The sequence below is a fragment of the Haliaeetus albicilla genome, chromosome 7 (genome assembly GCF_947461875.1).
Source record: "Haliaeetus albicilla chromosome 7, bHalAlb1.1, whole genome shotgun sequence".
Classification (NCBI taxonomy): Eukaryota; Metazoa; Chordata; class Aves; order Accipitriformes; family Accipitridae; genus Haliaeetus; species Haliaeetus albicilla.
The window spans coordinates 6,765,216-6,788,780 of record NC_091489.1 but is presented as its reverse complement, the minus strand read 5'-3'; the positions used below and the strand labels follow the sequence as shown (position 1 = coordinate 6,788,780).

The 23,565-nt window shown below is 54.2% G+C and overlaps 1 protein-coding gene and 2 pseudogenes across 1 annotated transcript; all 3 read left to right on the top strand.

The window, feature by feature from the left end:
- The first annotated feature begins 3,482 nt into the window (after nucleotides 1–3,482).
- Nucleotides 3,483–4,325, top strand: LOC138685827 (feather keratin Cos1-1/Cos1-3/Cos2-1-like; annotated as a pseudogene).
- A 6,449-nt stretch (nucleotides 4,326–10,774) lies between these two features.
- Nucleotides 10,775–13,026, top strand: LOC138685826 (feather keratin Cos2-3-like; annotated as a pseudogene).
- A 4,083-nt stretch (nucleotides 13,027–17,109) lies between these two features.
- LOC138685825 (feather keratin Cos2-3-like) lies at nucleotides 17,110–22,164 on the top strand. Its single transcript, XM_069786174.1, has 2 exons — nucleotides 17,110–17,288; nucleotides 21,862–22,164. Exons 1-2 carry the CDS (start codon nucleotides 17,241–17,243, stop codon nucleotides 22,162–22,164), a joined length of 351 nt encoding a protein of 116 aa, XP_069642275.1. The 5' UTR covers nucleotides 17,110–17,240.
- The last annotated feature ends 1,401 nt before the right edge of the window (nucleotides 22,165–23,565 follow it).

The window sequence follows — 23,565 nt, the reverse complement described above, 5'->3', positions numbered from 1 at the left end:
TTTTATCTCATGCAGAACCATTATGTGGATGGAGCCTCACATGACTGCTTCCCCTCACCGCATGCCATGCAGCGTCAAGCATGAAGTGCTGGATGCCCCTGCCCTCCAGCCACACCAAAGCTCCTGCTTCTCTTCTACACCACACAAGGAACTGGGCTGTTTAGTGATCTCTCTGCCACCGTTGTTTTACAGGGCATGGGACAAGGGGGACAGGACATCTCTGGTACTTCCAGCCATAACAACACTGCTCTTCTATGCTTCCTCTCTTTGCTTTATGTGTCTGAGGCAGATTGACCTTGGCTGGCTGCCAGGTGCCCACCAAGCCGCTCTTTCAGTCCCCTCCATCAACAGGACGGGGGGGCGAAATACGATGAAAGGCTTGTGGGTCAAGATAAGGACAAGGAGATTACTTACCAATTGCTGTCATGGGAAAACCAGACTTGACTTGGGGAAATTAATTTGATTTATTGCCAATTAACTGCAAGAGAGTAGGATAGTGAAAAATGAAACAAACCTAGAAGCAAATTGCCCCCACCCCTCCCTTCTGGCCAGGCTCAACTTCACTCCTACCTAACTCTTCCACTTCCTTCCCCCAAACAGCACAGGGTGATGGGGCATGGGGGTTGCGGTCAGTTCATACTGCTTCATCTCTGCCGCTCCTTCCTCCTCATGCCCTTCCCCTGCTCCAGGATGGGGTCCCACCCACAAGACACAGTCCCTCACAAACTTCTCCAACATGGGGCCTTCCCATGGGCTGCCATTCTTCATGAACTGCTCAAGCATGGGGCCTTTCCATGGGCTGCAGTCCTTCAGGAATGGGCTTCTCCAGTGTGGGTCACCCGTGGGGCCACATGTCCTGCTAGAAAACCTGCTCCTGTGTGGGCCCCTCTCCATGGGCCACAGTTTCTACCAGAAGCCTGCTGCAGTGTGGGTTCTCCACAGGCTGCAACTTCCTTCAGGCCATCTCCACCTGCTTTGCTACGAGGTTCTCTGTGGGCTGCAGAGTGGATATCCGCTCCATCGTGGTCCTTCTTCACTGACCTTGGTGTCTGCAGAGTCGTTGCTGTCACTTTTCTCACTCCTCCTCTGGCTGCTGCACACTGCTTTTTCCCCTTTCTTAAATATGTTATCACAGAGGCACTACCAATGTTGCTGACGGGCTCAGCTTTGGCCAGCAGTGGGTCCATCCTGGAGGCGGCTGCTACTGGCTCTTTCTGCCATCTTCTCACAGAAGCCATCCGTGCAGCCCTTCAGTACCAAAACCTTGCCAGGTAAAGCAAATACACTGTCATGACTCTTGTATTGTTATTTTGTGCAGAAACTCTTTTGCCTGTCTTGGCTGCAAGATCAACTCAGCCAGCTCAAGGTTAACAGAGGAGGCTGCAGGCAGCTCCTTCTCACTACAGGCAACTACACCACCTGCACCTGCATGCAAAAGACAAGAAGAAACAAGGCCAGCACATCAATTCAAACTGGGGAAAAAAGAAAAAGAATGCATGGAAAATCACAGGGTAGCCAAACCATTTTTTCCAGCTGCTCTGTAATGTAAGGTTGCGTCTGCACTTCTCTGCCTTTGGAAGAGAGGGCATTTACCTTAAAGTGAGTCTAGAGACAGGTTCCCTACTACATCACTTCTGATGTCCCAGCCTCAGTGTCTGTAGCCAGAGGGGAGTCTGCCTTGTCCCAGGCACACACCCTTCTGCTGCCACATGAGTGTGTCACTGTGCCACCGCTCCCTTTGCAAGGGCAGTGGCTGGTCCCAGACCCTTGAGGAGATCACCAAGGTCCGCTGGGACCTTCTAGCACTGGAGGATTTTTCTTCTTTTCCTTGTAACATGGGACTTCTTTGCGGGGGGAGGGCAGGAGAGCATGAATGTGTGTGACCGGTCTGCATGTACATCATTGTGTGGGCACAGGTGTGTGTATGGGTGTGCTTTTGTGTGTGTACAGCTGTGTGGAGGAGCAGGACATTTCCTGGTTTGCTTGTGCCCGGCCGTTTTGCCCCTGAGGCAGATGCTGAGGTGCTAAAACCCACCCGTGGTTCCCAGGGCCTATGATGGTGAGGCTTTCCCCAACTGCCTGAAGGTGGCGTCATCTGCCTCCTCTTCTTGAGCAGGAGGTGTGGAGCAGGCTGTGCTGGTTTTGGCCTGGACAGGGTTAATTTTCTTCATAGTAGCTGGTATGGGGCTATGCTTTGGATTTGTGCTGAAAACAGTGTTGATAATTCAGGGATGTTTTCATTATTGCTGAGCAGTGCTTACGCAGCATCAAGGCCTTTTCTGCCTCTCACACCACCCGTCCAGTGAGGAGGCTGGGGATGCACAAGAAGTTGGGAGAGGACACAGCCGGGACAGCTGATCCCAACTGACCCAAGGGATATTCCATACCATATGATGTCACACGCAGCATTTAACACTGGGGGAAAAAATTTCTTCCTTGCGTCCAATCTAAACCTACCCTCTTTCAGTTTAAAGCCATTGCCCCTTATCTTGTCCCTACAGGCCCTGGTAAACAGTCTTTCTCTCTCTTCCTTATAAGTCTCCTTTAAGTATCGGAAGGCCGCAAGAAGGTCTCCCCAGAGCCTTCTCCTCTCCAGGCTGAACAACTGCACTTCTCTCAGCTTTCCCTCATAGGAGAGGTGTTCCATCCCTCTGACCATTTTCATGGGCCTCCTCTGGACCTGCTCTAAAAGATTCTACAGACTCTTCCCACAGTCACTGAAGAGACATCAGCTCACACACGGCACTTATGCCATCCCAAAGCAGCCATCCATGGTAAACGAGACAAGTCATCTTTCTGGAGACACTGATCCTGTAATTGACCAGTCGTGGCCTCTGAACTGCCCAGCTAGCATAAGCTCACAGCAAGGCCTGCATACCTGGTCACGTGCGCATGGCTTGCTTCATCATGCGATCAGAAGTGAACCCACAGGCTGTCCTACCAGAGCCTACAAGCACCTCCAGCCCATGGCTAAACCCCATAGCCACGTCCACGCTACTCACGGACAGACCGATAGCAGGGAAAGGGCTTTTGTGGGGGTGAAATGGTTTCAAGCTGGGCACATTACTCTCATCAACTGCACCTCCCACTCTCACCCACTGCAGATCAGTCTTCCCCCTGACTCTGTCAAGTCCAAGACTTGCGTGGTGGCTCTGGATAGTGTAGACAGTCTCTCTTGGGGTGTCTTGAGCCTTCTCAATTAGCTCTAGATGACTAGAGGTCTGGATGTGTGTGTGTGTGTAGTCTAAGCCAGCTGTTTAGTCTACCTTGAGTGTCCTTTACGGGACTCCTCCAGCATGTGAGCTGAGTCCTCTGCCCACGCTGACGTGTTTTGCTCCGGAAATGCTTGGGCCTCTCATCCTGTCACACAAAAGATGCCGTCACTGGGGAATGTGCCTGGCATAAAGCAGGAAATGAAACGACAGCAATTCAGGGAGCCAAAACACAGCCTATAGCATTAGGTGAGACGTTTTGCATTCAAGATGAGCTTGTCAGAAAAGAATCACCTCTGCAAGGGATGCCTCTGGCAGCCTGGGGCAGCAAAGGTCCATGATAAAAGCCAGCCCAGCTCCTCACTCTCTCATCCACTTCTCTTGCCTCCATCTCCTTGGGAGTCAGGTGAGTCTCAACCCCCTTCTCCTTCTCTGCTTTCTCTAAAGGCAGGTCTCACCTCAACGGGCCCCTCAGCTGACACCAGCTTGGTTCTATGCCACATCATGGGGCTGCTTGTCATGGGAGAGGGAAGCGGGGAGAAGGTTAGACATGGAGGGAGTCTGAGACTGTACTCAGGTGCCTTCTGGACTCAGGGCTAGGCAGTAGCCGCATGGGAGCTCGTGGCTATTTCTGGGCCCTGGCAGGACGAGGCCAAGAAGCCCTCAGACATCTCTGCACAGCCTCCATCTCCCGGCCCTGCATCTTCTTTGGCTCCCTCGTGGTGTGGTGACAGAATGCTCCTCACGCCTCCCCATGTTTTGCTTCCTCCCTGCCCTCTCTCCCAGGTACACCTCCAGCCCCAAGACATGTCCTGCTGTGACCAGTGCCAGCCCTGCCAGCCCTGCGGCCCGACCCCGCTGGCCAACAGCTGCAATGAGCCCTGTGTCAGGCAGTGCCAGAACTCCACCGTCGTCATTGAGCCCTCTCCCGTGGTGGTGACCCTGCCCGGCCCCATCCTCAGCTCCTTCCCGCAGAACACCGTTGTGGGCTCCTCCACCTCCGCTGCTGTTGGCAGCATCCTCAGCTGTGACGGAGTGCCCATCAACTCTGGGTGCTGTGACCTCTCCTGCATCACCAGCCGCTACTGCGGTAGAAGGTGCCCCCCCTGCTAAAGATGCTGGCAACGGCCTCCGATAAGGACTCCTAGGAACCCAGAAGATGCTGCTGGACAGAGGATCAAAATTCATGCTGTTGTTTTCAGACTAGCTGGTCACCTCTGGCTTGCCCTGCAAGGGCAGCGTGGAAGGGACAAGCCTGGGCTCTCTGAAAACATGGCCAATGTCTACCTTTCCTCTCTTCCACTCACCCTTTTTCTCTCTTTTCTTTGTTGTCTTGTGCTCCCCTCAAAGCCTGCTCTGAGGACCCCAGAAACCAGCCTGGAGTGACCTGCTAGGCTGTCTCCCTTTTGCCAGGCGGGTCAACAGATGGCCGGTGGCAACTCTGCCACAGGAAAAGGGGAACAGATTCTTGGCTGCTCCTGCTCCTTCCTGCACTGGGGGCCTCCCCTTGGAGTGACCCCATTTCCCTCTTTAGAGTCATTAAAAAATTGCTGCAACCCTACCTGTGCCCCTTGGGTGCTCTTTCCAGCTGCCTACTGACTGCTGAGGGTCAAAGCCATTGCTTTGGAGGGGAATTTGGTGGGGGCAGAGGGGGACCCTTCCTCACTCCTAGAGGCATTGGAGGGTGGGACACACTGCAGCGAGTCCTCTTTCGGGCAAGGCCTCTTGAAGCTGAGCGAGACAACCCTAGTTACTCCACAGCCAATGACCATCACGCCTTGCCTTGCTGCGACTCTGCTCAGAAATACTCCCTTGGCCCTGGAGCATGTCATGTGAACAGGAATCCTGACAACTGCTGTCCTCAGGAGAATTACTGTGGGCATGTGGGTAGTCCCAGGGATGTCAGCAGTCCCACAAGCTCTTGGGGAAGAGTGCTCCTCTTGCTTTGGCTGGAGCTGTGCTGGGCAAGGAGGCTCAGAAGACAATGTTGCCAAAGGATGGCAGGAATTGGGAAGGGGTAAATAGCCTTGGGGATGGCCCACAGTCCCTACTCTGCCCGCTCCTTCACTCCATCAGCCAATCGAGGGGTCATGGCCAGCACGCCTGGGCATGGGCAGCAGGGACAGCTTCCCTGTGCAGCCCTATCACCCTTCAGCACAGCATCTGGCATGGCCCACCTCTTGCCTACATGTGTAGGGCTGAGGTGTTCACAAGTTAGTATTGGTATCAGCTACAGCAGGCCACACACTGGAGTCCCCTGTCCCTGTGAACCAACCACCCCCTTGGGTGAAGGCAGGCCCAAGACAGTGACTGGTGGTCAATCACACATGGATGCTCTTTGGTGCCTTGTGTTCCCCCAGCAAGGAGCAGCTTTCTTCAGGCCCAGGAACTCTACAGCCTCACAAGTGCCACAACCCAACTCTGGTCTGGAAAGGTGCCATGTGAGAGGAGATATCCCCAGCTCTGGGAAGACATGGCAGTGACAGTGGGACCTGATTCTGCAATCAGCAGCATCCGTGACCTGTCCCTGAACGGCACAGGGCACACACCAGTGCAACCGTAGGACACATGTCGGAGTGCCTTCCCCCAGGCACCAAGTTCCTTCAGCATTCCCAGAGCCCTGAGGCTGAAGTGGCCCTTGTGCTCTGTGCGGCACCCCTGCTCCCTACATGCAGGCCAAGGCCTTCCCACAGCTGCAGACTCTGGGACCCTGTGGTGTGGGGGTTTGCCCTCACACAGACCTCACACACCACCAACACCACAGGACCAGCACAGGGGACAGAGTGATTCCTACGTGGGGTGAGGACGGGGGGCAGCTGTCCCCAGGCTGGGTTCTGTGGGAGGCAGTGCTGAATTAGGTGGTAACACAGGGACAATGAGCATCAGGACCAAGCCTACCTAGACCCAGTGCAACCATGGGTCCCAGCTCTGGCTCGGTTCCTGGCCCACCGTCTACTATGAGAGCTCTGGCCTAGCGCAGGCCTGCCCAGCTCTGCCCTATCTGTGCCTGTGTCTGGCTTGGGCTACTGTTATCCTCCTGGCCTGGCCAGGCTCCTAGATAGTCCACGGCAGTCGCTGGCTGGAGCCTTCACCTTGTCCTCTCTTGAGTCTGGCCTTGGTCTGAGCCCCAGCACTAGCTCTGACCCTGGGACTGAGACCCCCTACACATCTCTTGCCTAAATTACGGCAATGATCGGTAGATGCTTTGGGGGTAGAATTATCTCCTGTCTCAGACAGAAGTCTGAGGTGGACCAAGCTCTTGTTTGTTCTCAGCAGAGCCCTACACCAGGCAAACATTTCTAGGTGTTTACCCGAGCAACCGTCTCCCTCGGGCCCATGCTTATCCAAGACCCGTGAGCGTGGTGGTGAATACACATCCTCATAACCAGCCTGGAGAGCACCGGCTAGCACTTCTCTTGGCACACCAGCACTACACAGAGTTTTTTGACTCATGTGCTTACCCTCCAAAGAGTGCTCTCTTTCCTGAAGGCGTCATGGCCTTTTTATAACACAATGCTATGGACAGTGCTTTGCAGAGGAAGCAACTGCAGTATACCTCTCCGTGGACTGCTGTCGTGGTTTAGGCACAGCCAGCAACTAAGCATCACATGGCCACTTGCTCACTCCTCCCCCCTGGTGGGATGCAGAGGAGGTTCGGAAGCAAAAGAGAAAAACCTTGTGGGCTGAGATAAGGACAGTTTACTAGGACAACACGAGGAGAGAAGAAATAATAAAAACAATAATACTGATAGAAGAATATACGAAGCAAGCGATGCACAATGCAATTGCTCACCACCTGGAACCCCATGCCCTGTCCGTTCCTGAGCCCAGAATCCCCCCTCCCCCCGGCCAACTCCCCCAGTTTATATACTGAGCATGACATCATGTGGTACCAAATATCCTCTTGGCTAAGTCGGGCCACCTATCCTTGCTGTGTCCCCTCCCAGCTTCTTGTGAAAATTAACTCTGTTCCAGCCAAACCCAGGACACGTGTGGCTATCACAGTGTCTTTTTTCTACATCACTGTAACAACAGATTACCTTTTAAACAGGTTTTAAAACTGTATTCCAACAATCTAGTACAAAATGATCAGATGCTGATGTGTTTTGAAAAATATGAAGATAGATCTTTCCCCATGACCACAGCTACTCAAAGTATGTTTTAGAAGACCCAGACCAGCATTGCTTGCAGCAATTATCAGAAATGTATTCTGTAAATAAAACTTACAACCCAACTGCAAGGCTGAGTGTGTGCTCTTCAAGCTCAGCCCAGCCCAGCCTGTCCCACCTCACCCCATGTTTTTTAAGTGGACACTAACAGACAAAACAGTTTGAAGATTTTGTGAATACAAACCCCTCCATGGCAGAAGGGGTTGGACTAGATTACCTTTTAAAGGTCCCTTCCAACCTAAACCATGCTATGATTCCATGATTCTATGAATATTTTAGTTTCAACAGTAAACTTCATAGGGTGCTGTGTGTAGTGCTTCTCAGCCCTCCTCGGTTACTTTTAGTTGTCCCCAGAGAACCTGGTTGTGGTCCTATGACAGAAGATGGGGCATTCGTCATAGGTTTCCATAAAAACATTCCAGTCTCTAGGTGTTCTCAGGCTAGATGGGCCACAAGACTGAAGGACACATTGGACTAAATCAAACAGACTGGACCCCTTAATGACATCTCCTTTGTATACAAAACTTCCCTGGTTTTCCCAGGAAGAAAAATGCTTGTGCTGCCCTACTTAACCGGGAAGAACTTGTGCATTCTTCCAATACCGTGCATGCACATTATCAGGCACTTCCTAAGCAACAAGTAGTCCTTAGGAGTCTCCAGGGACTTTTCCACTCCTCTCTTGTTTTCTTCTGGAAAAGCAGGAGTTATTTTCCTCTGTTGGGAAGGAGAGTTCTCACACTGAACTCAAAACCATAGCACTGTACCAGCTACTAGGAAGACAATTAACTCTATCCCAGCTGAAACCAGGACAGTATCCACCCCTTATTCCATACCATTGACATCATGCTTAGTTCCCATACCTTCAGTTACATCCTGGTCAATCGTCACCGCTTTTTCCTTCCTATAAGAGAGAGAGAGAGAGAGAGATGTATGTGTATACACACAGAGAGATATCATTCCTTTAGTTTATGGGTCATGTCCATAAAAAGTTCATTGAGTTCATTTAGTTCCCAACTCTGGGCTCCATCTGTCATGCCAGTTCTTCTGGGCAGAAGGGACGGCATAAAGTCCTCTTAGTTGGCAGAGCAGGATTGGGCTTCAGTGTGGCGTGACGAGCAGGTGACATTGGATGCAGCAGGAGGATGGTGTGCACCGTTGGACTGTTGCATACTGGAGTCAGTTCTGGTTCCATCACTACTGCGCTCTGCTCAGTTTTCATGTTGCTCAAAGTCCTGTCCAACCTGACCTTGAAAAATTCCAAGGATGGGGCGTCCACAATGTCTCTGGGCAACCTGTTCCAGAGTCTCACCACCCTAATAAAAAAAGATTTCTTCCTTATGTCCAATCTAAGTCTACCCTTTTTCACTTTAAAACCATTACCCCTTCTGTCACTACAGGCCCTGTGTCCTGGTTTCAGCTGGGATAGATAATTGTCTTCCTAGTAGCTGGTACAGTGCTATGTTTTTGAGTTCGGTGTGAGAAGAATGTTGATAACACACTGATGTTTTCAGTTGTTGCTAAGTAATGTTTAGCATAAAGTCAAGGATTTTTCAGCTTCTCATGCCCAGCCAGAGAGAAAGCTGGAGGGGCACAAGAAATTGGCACAGGACACAGCCAGGGCAGCTGACCCAAACTGGCCAACGGGGTATTCCGTACCATGGGACATCACGTCTAGTATATAAACTGGGAGGAGTGGAGGCGGGGGGATCGCTGCTCAGGAACTAACAGGCCATCTGTTGGCGGGTGGTGAGCAATTGCATTGTGCATCACTTGCATATTCCAATCCTTTTTAGTATTTCTATTGTCATTTTATTAGTGTTACCATTATCATTATTAGTTTCTTCCTTTCTGTTCTATTAAACTGTTCTTATCCCAACCCATGAGTTTACTTCTTTTCCCGATTTCCTCCCCCATCCCACTGGGGTGGGGGGGAAGTGAGTGAGCGGCTGCCTGGTGCTTAGTTGCTGGCTGAGGTTAAACCACAACAGTCCTTTTGGTGCCTAATGTGGGGCTCGAAGGGTTGAGATAATGACAACCCTAACCAGCGCTTGTTAAAATGAATTTGTTACAAGCATTTATTACATTGGTCTAAGAGTCGCTGGTCACTATGTTGATTTATGAGTTCTTAGAGTTGTGGCACTTGTTTTTAGAGTTCTGTTATGCATCACCTCACTTGCTGTATGTAGTCCCTGTGCTGCTGCTTATCATCCGTGGGCGGTAGATTAAGGTTTTCGCTTTGATGTATTGTGCAATACTGGCTTATGGTAGGATAAAATTATCGGTTGTGGGACTAATCCGGTGTTTGCACTCAGCATTGTTGTCACCTCTATACTTTGGGAGCCATCTGTGGGAAGCTATTAATACTTACACCATTCATCCTTCCTCCTCAGAGAGCCAATCTATGGGTGAGACACCTTTCTTCCCCAGTCTAGTTACAATGGCGTTTGAGAATTTTGGAAAATTTGAAAACCCCTGGGATGTTGAGACCAGTATGGTCCTATTGGTAGGAACTAGCATAATCCTGAATGTGGTTCAGCTCTTGTTTAAGGTTAAACAACTATTTTAGAAGATCACCCAGAGGGTTAGGGTCAGGGTGAGTGCCTGACATGCTCCATGGAAGCCATGGGGCAAACTTCTGCCTCCTTCAACTCCTGCTGCATTTCTGAGTGGGGACCAAAATGGACTCTCAAATGCTCCTTCAGGACCTGGGAGTGCAGCAGGCAGCCTCTGCAGGGAAACAACCTCACTGTGTTCAACCGCCTCTTGCCCTGGGGGGGGCTGCAGTAACCGAGAAGTGCCTTCCAGGTGGTCATCTTCTACCCTTGTGGAAGATGTGTTCACGGGCCCAGCATGCTCAGAAAAACAGTTTGCATTAAGGGCCCTTGTGATCCCTGTAATCCCCTGACAGTAAGATGCCAAAAGAGGTCAACAAATTTCTCCAGAGGGCACGTTTAGGAGGAAGAGGATTGAAACCCAGCAGTGCAGCCCACCTGCCTGGGAAGCTGACCACAAGTGAACATTGGAGCAAGTTGGGAGGAAGAGAAAAAGAAAGACACGGCACGTCCTCACACAGGGAAGCCCTTGGGTGACCAGCCAAGGGTTGCAGGGCTGGGAGCAGCTGGGCCGTTCCTGTGAACGTGGCCACAGGCAACCCCACCAGCGTGCCCCAGGCCAACATCATTTGCCTGCACTGCACCCATCCGGCACCCAAACTGAGTCTTCTGCCAGCAACGTCGCATTCCTGTCCTGCAAATCCTGGAGCCTCTCGATCCCAGCACTCAGAAGAAGTCTCCATGAGGGAATGGGTATGGCATAAGCCAGGAAATGAAAAGGTGTCATCCGGGAAAACAACCACCCAGCCCACATCATTAGCTGGGATGTTTTCCGTTCTTCATGAGCACCTTAGAAAATTGTCACTTCCGTAGAAGCTCCCTCTGGGCCTGGGGCAGGTCAGGGCCACCATAAAAGCCAGCCCAGCTCCTTGCTCTCTCATCCACCTCTCTCACGTCCTTCTCCTTGGGAACCAGGTGAGTCTAAAAGCCTTTCCTCATGTTACTTTCTGCTCCTGCAGATGCATGCTCCTCAACCCTATGCTGGGTCATGGTGCTGCTTGTCATGGGAGGGGGAAGAAAGGTGAAGGTCTCACTCAGAGAGTGTCTGGGACTTGGCTGAGGCGGCTCAACTTTTAAGAGATAGTCAGACGCTCCTTTGGGCCTGGTGACACTCTGCAGTACCGTGTCTGGATAGAGCTCAGAAACCCTTTGGCCTCACTGCCCAGCTTCTACCTCCCAGCTCAGCAGGTGCCTTTGACTTTGCTGGTGGACTCATGGCAGACGGCTTCTCGCATGTACCCGTGCTGTGATTCCTCTCTACCCTCTGTCCCAGGTAAACTTCTGGACCTGAGATATGTCCTGCTACAACCAGTGCCAGCCCTGCCAGCCTTGTGGCCCGACTCCACTGGCCAACAGCTGCAATGAGCCCTGTGTCAGGCAGTGCCAGAACTCCACCGTCGTCATCCAGCCCTCTCCCGTGGTGGTGACCCTGCCCGGCCCCATCCTCAGCTCCTTCCCGCAGAACACCGTTGTGGGCTCCTCCACCTCCGCTGCCGTTGGCAGCATCCTCAGCTGTGACGGAGTGCCCATCAACTCTGGGTGCTGTGACCTCTCCTGCATCACCAGCCGCTACTGTGGCAGAAGGTGCCCCCCCTGCTAAAGCCCCTGGTGACAGCCCAGACAAGGACCACCCCAAAACCAGCAGCTGATGCTGAAGTGAGGACGGAACTCCTGGCCATTCATTTCAGAGAGGCTGAACATCCAGTGCTGCCCTTCCAAAGGAGGGCAGTGGAGGCCCTCTGAAAACATGGCCAAAGTCTAAATCCCCTGCCTTCCACTACCTCCGATCTCTTTCTTGTCTTCTTTTGTTCTTCTGGGCCGTAAGATCTCCAGACCCAACCTGGGGCATCTGCTGACCCTGCTCTCTCTGCGGTGCAAGCAAACGGATGTCCTGCAGGATCTCCACCATGGGCAACGGGCGCAGACTTTCAGCAGCTGCTATTGCTCTCCCTGCACCGGCAGCCTTCTCTAGAATTGAACTCCCTTCCCTCTTCAGAGTTATTAAAGCTTTCCGCATCACAGCCTCTGCCTCCATGTAATCCTTTTCTTGGTGGACATTGTCTCGTGGTGCCAAGGACGAAAGGCATTGCCTTTGGTTGTGGGGGGAGAAGGTGAGGACGCAAGTGAACTTTTCATCATTTCCAGAGGAAGGGGAGGGTGGGAGACAGGGCAATGGGTCCCTTGCAGTCACTGCCTCTTGAAGCTGAGGAAGACATACTCAGCTCCTCCACAGCCCCTGGAGATCAGGCCCTGCATTCTGGCATCTCTGCTCAGGTATGGCCCCTTGGCCTCAGAGCAGGTCCTGCAGATCGGGAGCCCAAGCACTGCTATCCCCCAGTGAGGAGCCCGGTGGTGCTGGAGGCTCTGAGAGGTCAACAGCTGACAACCTGTGCAGAAGGGAATTCTACCTACACACCCTCTACACCCTCCACCTCCCAAACAGTGCCCTGCACAGCCCAGCAGTTACACAGGCCACACACCAGGGTCCTCAGGCTTCTCACACAGCACCAGCTCCCACCAGACAGGGAGCCCAACGACAGCAGCCAGTGCCCAAACCCCCATGGCTGCTCTGTGTGGCCTGGCCTTCTGCCAGGCATGAAGCAGCTTTCCTCAAAGCTGGCTCTTCTCCTGGCACGCTCTGTTGCCCACCTCTGCCTGGGGGTCTCTTCGCCCATTGTGCTCTTGTACAGAGTTGTACAGCCTGGTCCCACTGCAACAGAAATGACGCAGGGCTAGGGAAAGCCCACAAGGCAGGGCATGAGGAGGCCTCCAAGGACCGGCAGAGTGCACTGGGGGACAGTAGGTCCTCTGGATCACAGCATGTAGGCATGCAGCAACTGGAGGAGACACAGAGTAGTTCTGAGCATTTTCCAAAATTGTTGTAAGCATGTAATTCCTGGAAGGAGCATTGTTCTGTGGCACGTTATTTACATTTTTCATCTTACTTTGAACTCTGACCTCTGAGGGACACATCCCGGAGCAGGTACTCTAAGGAACAGGCTTGCAGGAATAGCTGAAGAAGCAATGTGCAGTAGACAAAAACAGAAAGTGAAGAGCAGCAGGGAACCATTGCACAAGCGGTCCCAACCTCCTGCATTGCCCATCACTTCTCCAAAGCCATGGGCAGAATAACCACATAACCCGCGGTGAATATGAGGGAACCTGAGACTCATTCACCACCTTCTTCTTCCTCTCAAGCCACTGACACTGTCCTCTCCTGGAAGGGGATTTTAACCTGCAGAGCTCTGGGTGTACAGGGCAAGCGACACTGCCAGGGGAGAGCTGAGGGCCCCTTCCCCCAAGCTCAGCCTCACACAAACCAATGCCCTCTCTCCCCTGGCTTGTTGCACAGCCAAGGAAGCTTCCTGCACCAGGGTGTCTTGCACAGCACAGAGGTACAAGGCAGCGTCAGAGACCTCGACTTCCTCCAGACGGAGAAGGCTGTTTTTCCCCGTCGTGTTCAGCAACGTGGTGAAACGGCCACTCTGCCTGGGGCCAGCTGCTGCCTGATATGAGATAAGCTGTGGGGCTTGGCCTTTCCTCTGCTGGTACCAGAGCAATCCATCAAAGCTGGCGACCTCGTAGGTGCAGGTGGTCTGGAAGGTGTCTCTCTCCTTGACTGTGACTTGTCCTTCTTGCTGGGTGACGGTGGTCTGCCCCATGGTGCCTGGAAGAAAGCAAGGGTCAGCAGCTGTGCAGGGAAAGGCTCCAGGATGCAAAACAAGAGGGAATGCAAAGTGCCAGAGGAGAAAGTTCCCTGTGTCTTGCTCTGCAGCAAGACCCCCATGGGTGGGAACAGCAAGGTGGTGAGTGTCATTGGGCAGGAGGTCTGAGACCTCAGCTCAGCATGGATCCCAGAGCACTGTAATGCCAATAACCTCCCACAGGGATGCCCCCAGAGAGAGCTGTGCTTTCACCCAGGTCTTCCATCCTCACTCGCCTGCTGCCTGGAGGCTCCAGGGAAGAGCCTGTAGTGCCTGGCCTTCCTGTGCTGGCTCCAGGACACCTCCAGCAGGGTGAGGGACGTGGGAACTCCTGTGAGAAGTTTCATCCTGCTCCCCATTCCCTGTGCTCTCAAAAGGCTCCAAGGTTAAGGGAGGGGAGGGAAAAGGAAGCCCTGGCATTGCAATCACACTGGAGGAATGGATAGCCAAGGCATGCTGCATGACATGTGCCAGCCAGGAGAGATCCTGGGACACCCTAAGAATGAGAGTGGGATGAGAGAGCTTTCATGTCCCTGCATCACCTTTCAAAAGTCCTGTGCGTCAGAAAACAGGTACTGCTGAGACAGAAAAGAGCTTCTGCAGTCATATGTCTGTGAAACGCTGGGCCCAGACAGATCAGCAGAGAGAGGCAGAGAGAGGTGGATGGTTGGCAAGAGAAAAGGAAGGGCAGGGGTCTAAGATGATCAGGAGAGGAGAGGCTGCTTCTTGGTCTCATTTTCCTTTCCCATCAGTAACTGCATCTTGAGAAAGCAGGTGCAAAACCACCCCTGTGATCTGATGTTTCCCAACATTTGCCCTTACTTCAAGAGCAGCTCCCTGCAGAGAACTGTTGAGGGGGTGAGGGTCTCCTGGGGGGAAGAGGAATCAAGCCTCCAGTCAAAGGCAGTGCTTACCTAGTGGTTGCCTCAGGAAAGCAGCGAGGATGAGATACCCGAGGTGCATGCTGAGACCAATCCTCCTGCATGTGTGAGAGAGACTCAGAAAAGCCACACGTCCCCACCAAGAGCCCTGAGAGAGCACACCTGCCGGAAATGACCCGGCAAGGGCAACAAAGAGTGAAACAGGGAGGACAAAATGCTTCTCCTTAGCACGCTTGAATTGCCCATGCTGTGGTCCTCCCTCCTCCAGCAGTGACATGTGTTGCTCCTGCAGACGCCACCTTTGCTTTTCCAAGGTCAGGGCTTAAGGGGGGATAGACATGCACCTGGTGACCAAGCTCACTGGCACATCCTCCTGTGCAACATCTCGGGAGTCTCTCTTTCCCTGATGCCTCGTGCCTCCTGTTTCACCAACCTCAAGACCACGGTTGAGTTGGCCTCTCCTGGCTCCTGTATGGTGCCCCAAGCTCCTCTCAGCACACCCCAAGGCTGCAGCTCTCACAAACACAATGGTCAACAACCCCAAACCCTGCAGACACCAACCGTCCCACTCAGCCCCTCCAGGCACTGTGGACTTTCTCCCTCTCTTCAGGAGAAGATATCTCAGGAAACAACAAACGATGTTTCCAGCCACACTGCCCATCCCATCTCATAAATCTCATAAATCAGCTTCTGAAAAGCTTGTTGGGGAAAAAAAACCCACTCAAATGCAAATAAACAGTCCTTTCACTTGAGCATAACCCTTCCGTTCTCGGTTTCCTCAATACAAGTAGGATCTGCATTTGACCTCGCCTTCCTTGTAGCCTTTAACAAAGCCTTGTAGCCACACTATTTTTACTCTTACCATAGCACAATTTAGGTTGGACAGGTCCTCTGCAGATCACCCACTCCAAGTCCACGCTCAGAGCAGGTCTCATTAGATCAGGCTGCTCAGGGCTGTGCCTGTCATGCCTGGAAAATTTCCAAGGCCAGAGCCTGTAAAATAGCTGTGAACAGTGCATTCCACTTGAGAATACTTGAGAATTTTCAGGGTCAAAAAGAAGTGAGAAATAAAAAGACCCCAGGCATGGCCTCATGAGTGACAGAGGAGAAGGATCACTTCCCCGGCTGGCTACCCTTTTAAAAAGACATCTCAGAGTGCAGTTGGTCTGATTTCCTACAAGGGCACAGCTGCTTGTGCTGCCCTGGGCTCCCAGACACCACCACTGAGGCAAGCATGCAACCTGGCCTGTTGGAAGCCCATCCAAGGAATGCCTGGAGAAGGCGTCCTTTGCCAGTTCAGGACAGGGGCCTCTGCCGTTGCAGAAACCAGGTTTTCCTCTCTGCTTCTGCAGCCCGGGAGCATGGACCTTGAACAGCTGAGTGAGCTACTAGAGCCATGCAGGCTTCCCTGGGGACCAGCTCTACAGAAACCTTTCTGGTCAGTGGACGGCTTTCAGCTTCAGCAAACCTCAGACCTTCGACCCCTTTGGGAAACATAGCAATTCTCTTTCTGACTGCCTCTGAGACATGACCTTGGCACCCCTTGAGCCCCCAATGTGTCTGGGACACCAGGCGTGTCCAAGCTTTCATCCCACCTCTGGGACTTCGCCTGCACACCAAAAGGCTCTGCATTTGGTGTGGAGCCAAATCCTCTACAACAGCCTCATCGTCTGGGACCTATGGAGAAAGCCTGAGGGTTTCAGTCACCCCTACGTCATTGTCTCGTGTCTGTGTTGGGCTCCAACTCCTGACTCTGCGGGATGGCTTCCGAGGACCGGAAGAGATCCCGTGGTGGGAAACAATGGAGAAGCTCGGAAGAATGTGCTGCCCAGGGAGGTGGTTGAGTCACCATCCCTGGAGATATTCAAAAAGCGAGCGGACAGGGTACTTCAGGACATGGTTTAGTGGGCATGGTTAATGGTTGGACTCGATGATCTTGAAGGTCTTTTCCAACCTAAATGATTCTATGATTCTAGAAGAAGCTGGATGCCGATTGCGATGGCGATGCTTGACGCCGGTGGCAGTGCTGATGCTGATGACAATGCCCGGTGGCAGGGGAAGCGCCCCGGGGCCCGCTGGGCGGGGCCGGGCGGGGCTGGGCGGGGCCTGGCGGGGCGAGGCGGTGCCGGCGGGCGGAGCGGCAGCGCCCCCTGGCGGACCCGCCCGGGGCTGTCCCCCCGGCCCCGCCCCGCAGGCCCGGCCCCGCCCGCGGCGGTTCGTGCCCGGCCGCAGCCCCGGCTCCTCTCCCCGTGTCTCTCAGGGCGCAGTAATACACGGCCGCGTCCCCGCGCCGGGGCCAGGCGAGCCGCAGGGCGCTGGACCGGCGGTCTGCCGCCACCGACAGCCGCCCCGGCAGGTCCGGCAGCTCTTTGGAGTCTTTAAGAGTGCTCCCGAGGAATGCGGGGCCTCGGCCTGGGAGCTGACGGTACCAGTGGATATACTCAGTGAACTGTTTGTTGGGGTGTGAGCAGTTGATGCTGATGGCGGTGCCCTCGGTGGTCTCTGCCGACGCCTCCTGCTGCACCTGGGCTCTGGCCACAGCCACTGCCGAGAAAGGAGAAGGAAAGACCAAAGATCACCAAAGATCGCGCAGCTCTGGTGGCTCTTTTCCCAGAGAAACAGTCAGGAACAGTGGCAGTGAGACAGAGCTGGACTGGAACGGATGGCGACGCGTGCCCATCAACAGGGATGGAGAGTGGTCCTGGGGCAGGTGTGTGGAGCAAGGGGAGAAGTCTGGGAGGGAATGTGAAATTGCTGCATGCAGAGTTAGAATGAAAGTCGGGTGCAGGGATGAACGGATGGACGGATGGATGGAGAGAGGGAGAGGAGACAGGAGAGTTGGCTGTGTTGCAGCAAAGGATGAAGGGTTGAATTCAGAAGAAGAACAAATGCTGAATGCAAAGGGGACGAGAGGATGTATGCAATAACGGTGTGGTGCAGGAAAGCAAACTTGTACCTAACAGACATGAAGGAAACGGAGAGATGAGAGAGGGGTCTCGGGGTAGGAAGAGGGCTTAACGATGCTAGGTGCACGGAGAGATTGGTCAAAAGCTGGGTGCGTGGATGGATGGATGGGGAGAGGAAGAGTAGATGGGGAGACGGGTTGTTACAGTGAAGGGCAGAGGGCTACAGTCAGGGCAGTAAGACCTGCCAAATGCACGGGGGAAAGAGCAGGTGCCTGGAAAGGCAGGCGTACATGCAAGCAGGCTTGTACCCCCAGAGGTGATGGCAAAATAGGGAGAAGAGGAAGCGAGCGCTCGGAGGGTTTGGAAGGGGGACGAGGGATGGCAGAGAGGCAGGCAGGGGGAAGGACACGCTGAAGAAGGAGAGGAACAGCCCGGGCACAGCCCCCGCCCCCGTGCACCCCCGCCAGCCCCGCGCACCCAGGAGCACCGCGGCCAGCGCCGCCAGCGCCGCGCCCCGGCACCGCCGCATCCCGCCGCTCCGCCGCCCGCGCCTCGCTGCCCCCCGCCAGCCCCGGCTCTCTGCTCCGGCCGCGGCGCCTCCTCTCCGCCGCCTCCGCCAGCTCCGCCCCGGGGCTGAGCCCTGCGCCGGCGCCGCTCGGGGTCTCGCCCGGGCTGCGAGGGCGCAGGGGCTCTGCACGGGCACCACTTTGTCTCCTGGGCAATGCCCTCTCCCGCTCCTCCGGCAAGGACACCTCCCCAGCAAGAAGCAGCCCGCGCAGCGCCAGCAGCAGCCTGGCACAGCAGCAGGGCCCTGACCCAGGAGATGGACCCGCTTCCCGGAGCTGTCTCCGAGCTCAGGGGCTGCCAGCAGCAGCCACTGGTTTCCTGCGGCTGGCAGGGAGGAGGCTGAGAGCCTCCCTCCCTTCAGCTGCCTCTCTGCACTCCCGGCACAGTGCCTGAAAGTTGTGCTGTGGCCAAGGGGCTGGGAGGACACATGTGCCCATGGCCGTGCAGGGTTCGGGGCAGGGGAGAGGGGGAATCACTGAGTCAGAACGCAGGTCGGAAGGCACCTGCAGAGGTCATACGGATCAACTCTTGGAACAGTTCATGTTGGATCAGGCTACTCCATGATGAATATTACAGAAACTCCCAGGGTAATCCATTCCTGTTCTCATTCTTTCCTGTAGCCTGTTGCTTCACTGGAACTCCCCATGTTCCAGCAGCTGTTCATTGCCTCTAGTCCTGCTGCAGAGCACTTCCAGAGCCTAGGTTCATTTTCTCCATTTCCTCCAAAAAAGTAGTTTTAGACCACAAGAAGGTGTCCCCTGAGACGTGTCTTGTCCAAGAGGAGCAGGCTGACGTCTCTCAGCCTCTCCTCGCATGTCATGTTTGTCAGCCCCCCTAACTGACTTGGTGGTCTTTGTTGGGCTCGCTTCAGTATGTCAATATCCTTCTTGGACCAGGGAGCCCCAACCTGGATGCAGTACTCCAGCTGTGGTCTCTCAAGGGCCAGAGGGGCAGGGTCACCTTCCTGGACCTGCTGGCAACACTTTGACTGACACAGCTCAGGATGCACTTGGTCCTGTTTGCTGCAAAGGCACGCTGCTGTCTCATGTTCAGCTGGGTCTCTCCTAAAGCCCCACGTCCTTTTCTATGGATCTGCTTCCGAGGCAGGCAGCTGCCAGCAAGCATGACTGCCTAGGCTGGTTTCTCCCTCAGATGCAAAATTTTGCCCTTGCTCTGTCTGGCCTTCTTGAGGGTCCAGTCAGCCCATTTCTCCAGCCTGTCCAGGTCCTCTAAACAGGAGCCGTGTCTGACAGTTACGGCCCATTCCCCCTGCTGGGTGTTATCCGCAGACTTGCTGGGAGTTCCCACTCATAACACTCCTGACAACATTAAAGAGTATTGGTCCTACTGCTGATCCCGACTACTACACCCCACTCATAAGTGTTGGCCAGCTGGGCTTTGCACCGTGGTCACAACTCTCTGAGCCTGGCAGTGCAGCCATTTTTCCACCCACCTTGCCATCCTCTAACTGAACCCATGCGTCTCCAATTTGGTCATCAAGGAAGTACGGGAGAGGCTGTCAAAGGTCTTGCTAAACTCTAGGTACACACCTCCCCTGCCCTTCCCTTTTTCCACGGTGCCTGTTACCTGACGAGGAAGCAATGAGTCTGGCGCTCAGATGCAGTAGAGCCTCAGCTCAAAAGCAGACCCACGAGGAGGGGAATCAGCCCTGGCTGAGCTCTCCCAGCAGAGCTGCCTGGCACTGATCTCACCGAGGTCACTAAAGGGAAGGGGGAAAGCCCGTGACTGCACTTGACTGCGCTGAGTCCAAGATGGTCCTGGCCTCAGGCTGACAGCCATTCAGGCAGGGAGATGGGCTCAGAAAATTTACCCACTGTGCACAGCCCTTGTCAGAAAGAGGGTCTGTTCTGGACACCCCTGTGGGACAGCAGCTGGCTTTGGGGGATGCGGTCTCGAATCCAATGCCCCTTCCTTCCCAGGGGCGGTTGCTGGGCTCTCAGACTGAGATTCCAGTGTGGGGCAGGAAGGTCCTTGTGGGCTGAAGTCCAAAGCAGTCACCAGTTCTTTGCCTTTCCTGTGCAGGCCACAGGGTCTGTCCTTCCACTCACAGCACAGGGATATCAGGATCCGTGTTCCTTTCATTCAGTACCTGTTTGATCCAAGGTCTCAGTCCCTGCCTGACACAGCACCAGGCCGACGAACTGCACAAGTACATTTGGCCTTGACACGGACATGAGAGTGGTCGTGCACCACCCCAGACACCAATGACCCTGCACTGGAAGCAGATCCACTCAGGGATGGCCAGCGCAAGGTCAGCAGGATTCCTCAGCCTTTCTCCTTCCCCAGAAAGCAATCCCCATCCTTTTGAACTCTTGCGCTGGGGAGAGCTGCTGTGTCCTGGCCTGGAGAGGCAGGCAGAGAGCACTGCCAGCCATGCTGAGGTATTCCCAGTATTGTTTCCACTGAATTAAACTGTGGATCAGAACTGGTGTGAAACCATCCTTGTTGGGGCCTGAAATCAGCAGCAGCGGAGCGTGAGCTTTGGAGGGGCAGGGAAAGGAGGGCTCAGGAGACAGTGGCTGCATTTCAGTGCCTCTTCCCTGGACAGTTCTCTAGCAGTCTGGTGCCATCACCACTCAGCTGCACTCAGGCTCCTCCTGACCCTGGGAACCTGCTGCTCTGCGGTGCTCCTGGAGAAAGCAGTGGAGAGTGTCCCTGCCATGAGCAGCATATTCCCTCGTGATGAGGGACACACAAGGACACACAGACACAGGCTTATGCACACCAGCTTGGGATTGTACACATAAATATGCTCCGACGTGCATCCACACAAAGCCGGCTGCTTACAAGTACACACAAGACAAGAACACACGCAAGAACACCATGAACCATGGACCGTGCTGAGGACCCCTGGGGACTGGGCAGTGTTAGGCAGGAGGGGGTCAAAACCTAGGAGCACAACGCACACACCTGGGGAGGCAAGAACAAGAATGGACCATCAGGTTGAGCTGAGGAGGGAAGGAAAGACCAGGACATGGCACGTCCTCATGCACGGGAGCCTATGACGTCCAGCTGAGCATTGCTGGAGCTCCTTCCTGAGAATGACACTTCAAACAGCCCCAACAGGGTGAGCCAGGCTAATGTCACTTGCCTGCTCTGGACCTGTCCAGCGCTTGAGCTGCGTCTTCTGCCTGCACTGCTGCATTCCTGCCTTAAAAATCCTGGGCCTTTCATCCCGCTGCTCAGAAGAAGCCTTCTTTGGGGAATGGGCATGGAACAAATCTGGAAATGAAAAGGCAGCAGTGCAGGAAACTAAAGCGCAGCCCATATCATTAGCTGCGATGGTTTGCATTGAAGATGAGCTTGTCAGAAAATTGTTACCTCTGCAAAGGGTGCCTCTGGTCCTGCAGCAATGAAGGGCAGGTATAAAAGTCAGCCCAAGTCCCTGCTCTCTCATCCACTCCTCTTGCCTCCTTCTCCTTGGGAACCAGGTGAGTCTGAAGCCCCTTCTCCTTCTCTTCCAAAGTGAGATCTCTCCTCGATGGACCTCTCTGTTGATACTGGCTCTGGCCTGTGCTGGGGTTTGGATCTTCTTGTCCTGAGAGGGGGAAGCAGGGAGAAGGACCACTTAGAGGGAGGCTGGGACATGGTCGAGGGGTGTTTTGGTTTAGGAATTAGGAGAGAGTCTCCCTGGGTCAGGCAGTTCTTTGTAGGGCAATGAAGACTGCGTGTCTTCTGGCCGAGCCTCCAGCTCCCCACTCATTATTGGCCTTGGCTCCTTTGTGACAGGGTAACCAGGCTGCTCCTCAGTCACCCTTGTGCTCTACTTCCTCCCTGCTTCTCTCCCAGGTGCACCTCCAGCCCCACGACATGTCCTGCTACAACCAGTGCCTGCCATGCCGGCCCTGCGGCCCGACCCCGCTGGCCAACAGCTGCAACGAGCCCTGTGTCAGGCAGTGCCAGAACTCCACCGTCGTCATTGAGCCCCCGGCTGTGGTGGTGACCCTGCCCGGCCCCATCCTCAGCTCCTTCCCGCAGAACACCGTTGTGGGCTCCTCCACCTCCGCTGCTGTTGGCAGGATCCTCAGCTGTGATGGAGTGCCAATCAACTCCGGGTGCTGTGACCTCTCTGGCATTTCCAGACGCTACTAGGCAGGAGGTGCCCCATCTCCAGATAAAGATGCTGCAAAAGCCCCAGGGTGACACTTTGAGGAACTCAGAACATGGTGCTGGGCAGAGGATCCGCCTTTTGGATGCTGTTTTCAGTATACCTGAATGGTTTTGCCTGCCTTTCCCTTTTCTTTTTGCTGCCTATCCCCTTGCCCACACCGTCTCCCCAACACCAACCTGGTAGGGACCATCTGTCTCCTCTCCCTCCACGGGGCAGGCATGATGCAGGAACTTCCCCGTGGCCAAGGACTCCAGACTCTCGGCTGTCCCCAGCACTCCCTGCACTTCTGTCCTCCACTTGGAGTGAACTCGTTGCCCTCTTTTGACTCATTAAAGCTCTGCTGCATTCAAGCCTTGCCTCCCTGTGGTCCTTCCCCCTGTGGACACTCGCCAAGCGGCCAAAGCAGAAGGATGTTGCTGTGGGGTGGATGGGGGAGGTGAGAGCACAAGGAGACTCTTCTCCATCCACAGAGGAATGAGAGGCTCCACACCCTGCAGTGGATCCTCTTTGGGGCACTCTCTCATGGAGCTGAGGAAGTCATCCCTGGCTGCTCTGCTGCCTGTGACGATCAGGCCTTGCCCTGCTGTGCCTCTGCCCACAAACATCCAGAAAGGCAGGAGGCCCTCAGGGGTCAGCAGCCACATGACCTCTTGAGGAAGAGTGTTCCTCTTGCTATGGTTGGAGCTGCACTAGTCTGACAGGGGGTGGTGTTGAGTTCCGAAAGACGATTTGCTTTGTGGAATGGGAAGAGGGCTAAAGAAGGGAACAGCCCTTGGGATGGCCCATAGCTGCTACTCCACCTTCCAAGTTGTCCATGAAAATCCTTCCTTTCTTTTATCTCATGCAGAACCATTATGTGGATGGAGCCTCACATGACTGCTTCCCCTCACCGCATGCCATGCAGCGTCAAGCATGAAGTGCTGGATGCCCCTGCCCTCCAGCCACACCAAAGCTCCTGCTTCTCTTCTACACCACACAAGGAACTGGGCTGTTTAGTGATCTCTCTGCCACCGTTGTTTTACAGGGCATGGGACAAGGGGGACAGGACATCTCTGGTACTTCCAGCCATAACAACACTGCTCTTCTATGCTTCCTCTCTTTGCTTTATGTGTCTGAGGCAGATTGACCTTGGCTGGCTGCCAGGTGCCCACCAAGCCGCTCTTTCAGTCCCCTCCATCAACAGGACGGGGGGGCGAAATACGATGAAAGGCTTGTGGGTCAAGATAAGGACAAGGAGATTACTTACCAATTGCTGTCATGGGAAAACCAGACTTGACTTGGGGAAATTAATTTGATTTATTGCCAATTAACTGCAAGAGAGTAGGATAGTGAAAAATGAAACAAACCTAGAAGCAAATTGCCCCCACCCCTCCCTTCTGGCC

What these genes read in the sequence shown, in the direction of transcription:
- LOC138685825 (XM_069786174.1), top strand. Translation starts at nt 17,241, where the DNA reads ATGGCGACGCGTGCCCATCAACAGGGATGGAGAGTGGTCCTGGGGCAG. An exon ending in GGAGAGTGGTCCTGGGGCAG is followed by an intron (nt 17,289 to 21,861) that starts GTGTGTGGAGCA and finishes CTTCTCTCCCAG; the next exon opens with GTGCACCTCCAGCCCCACGA.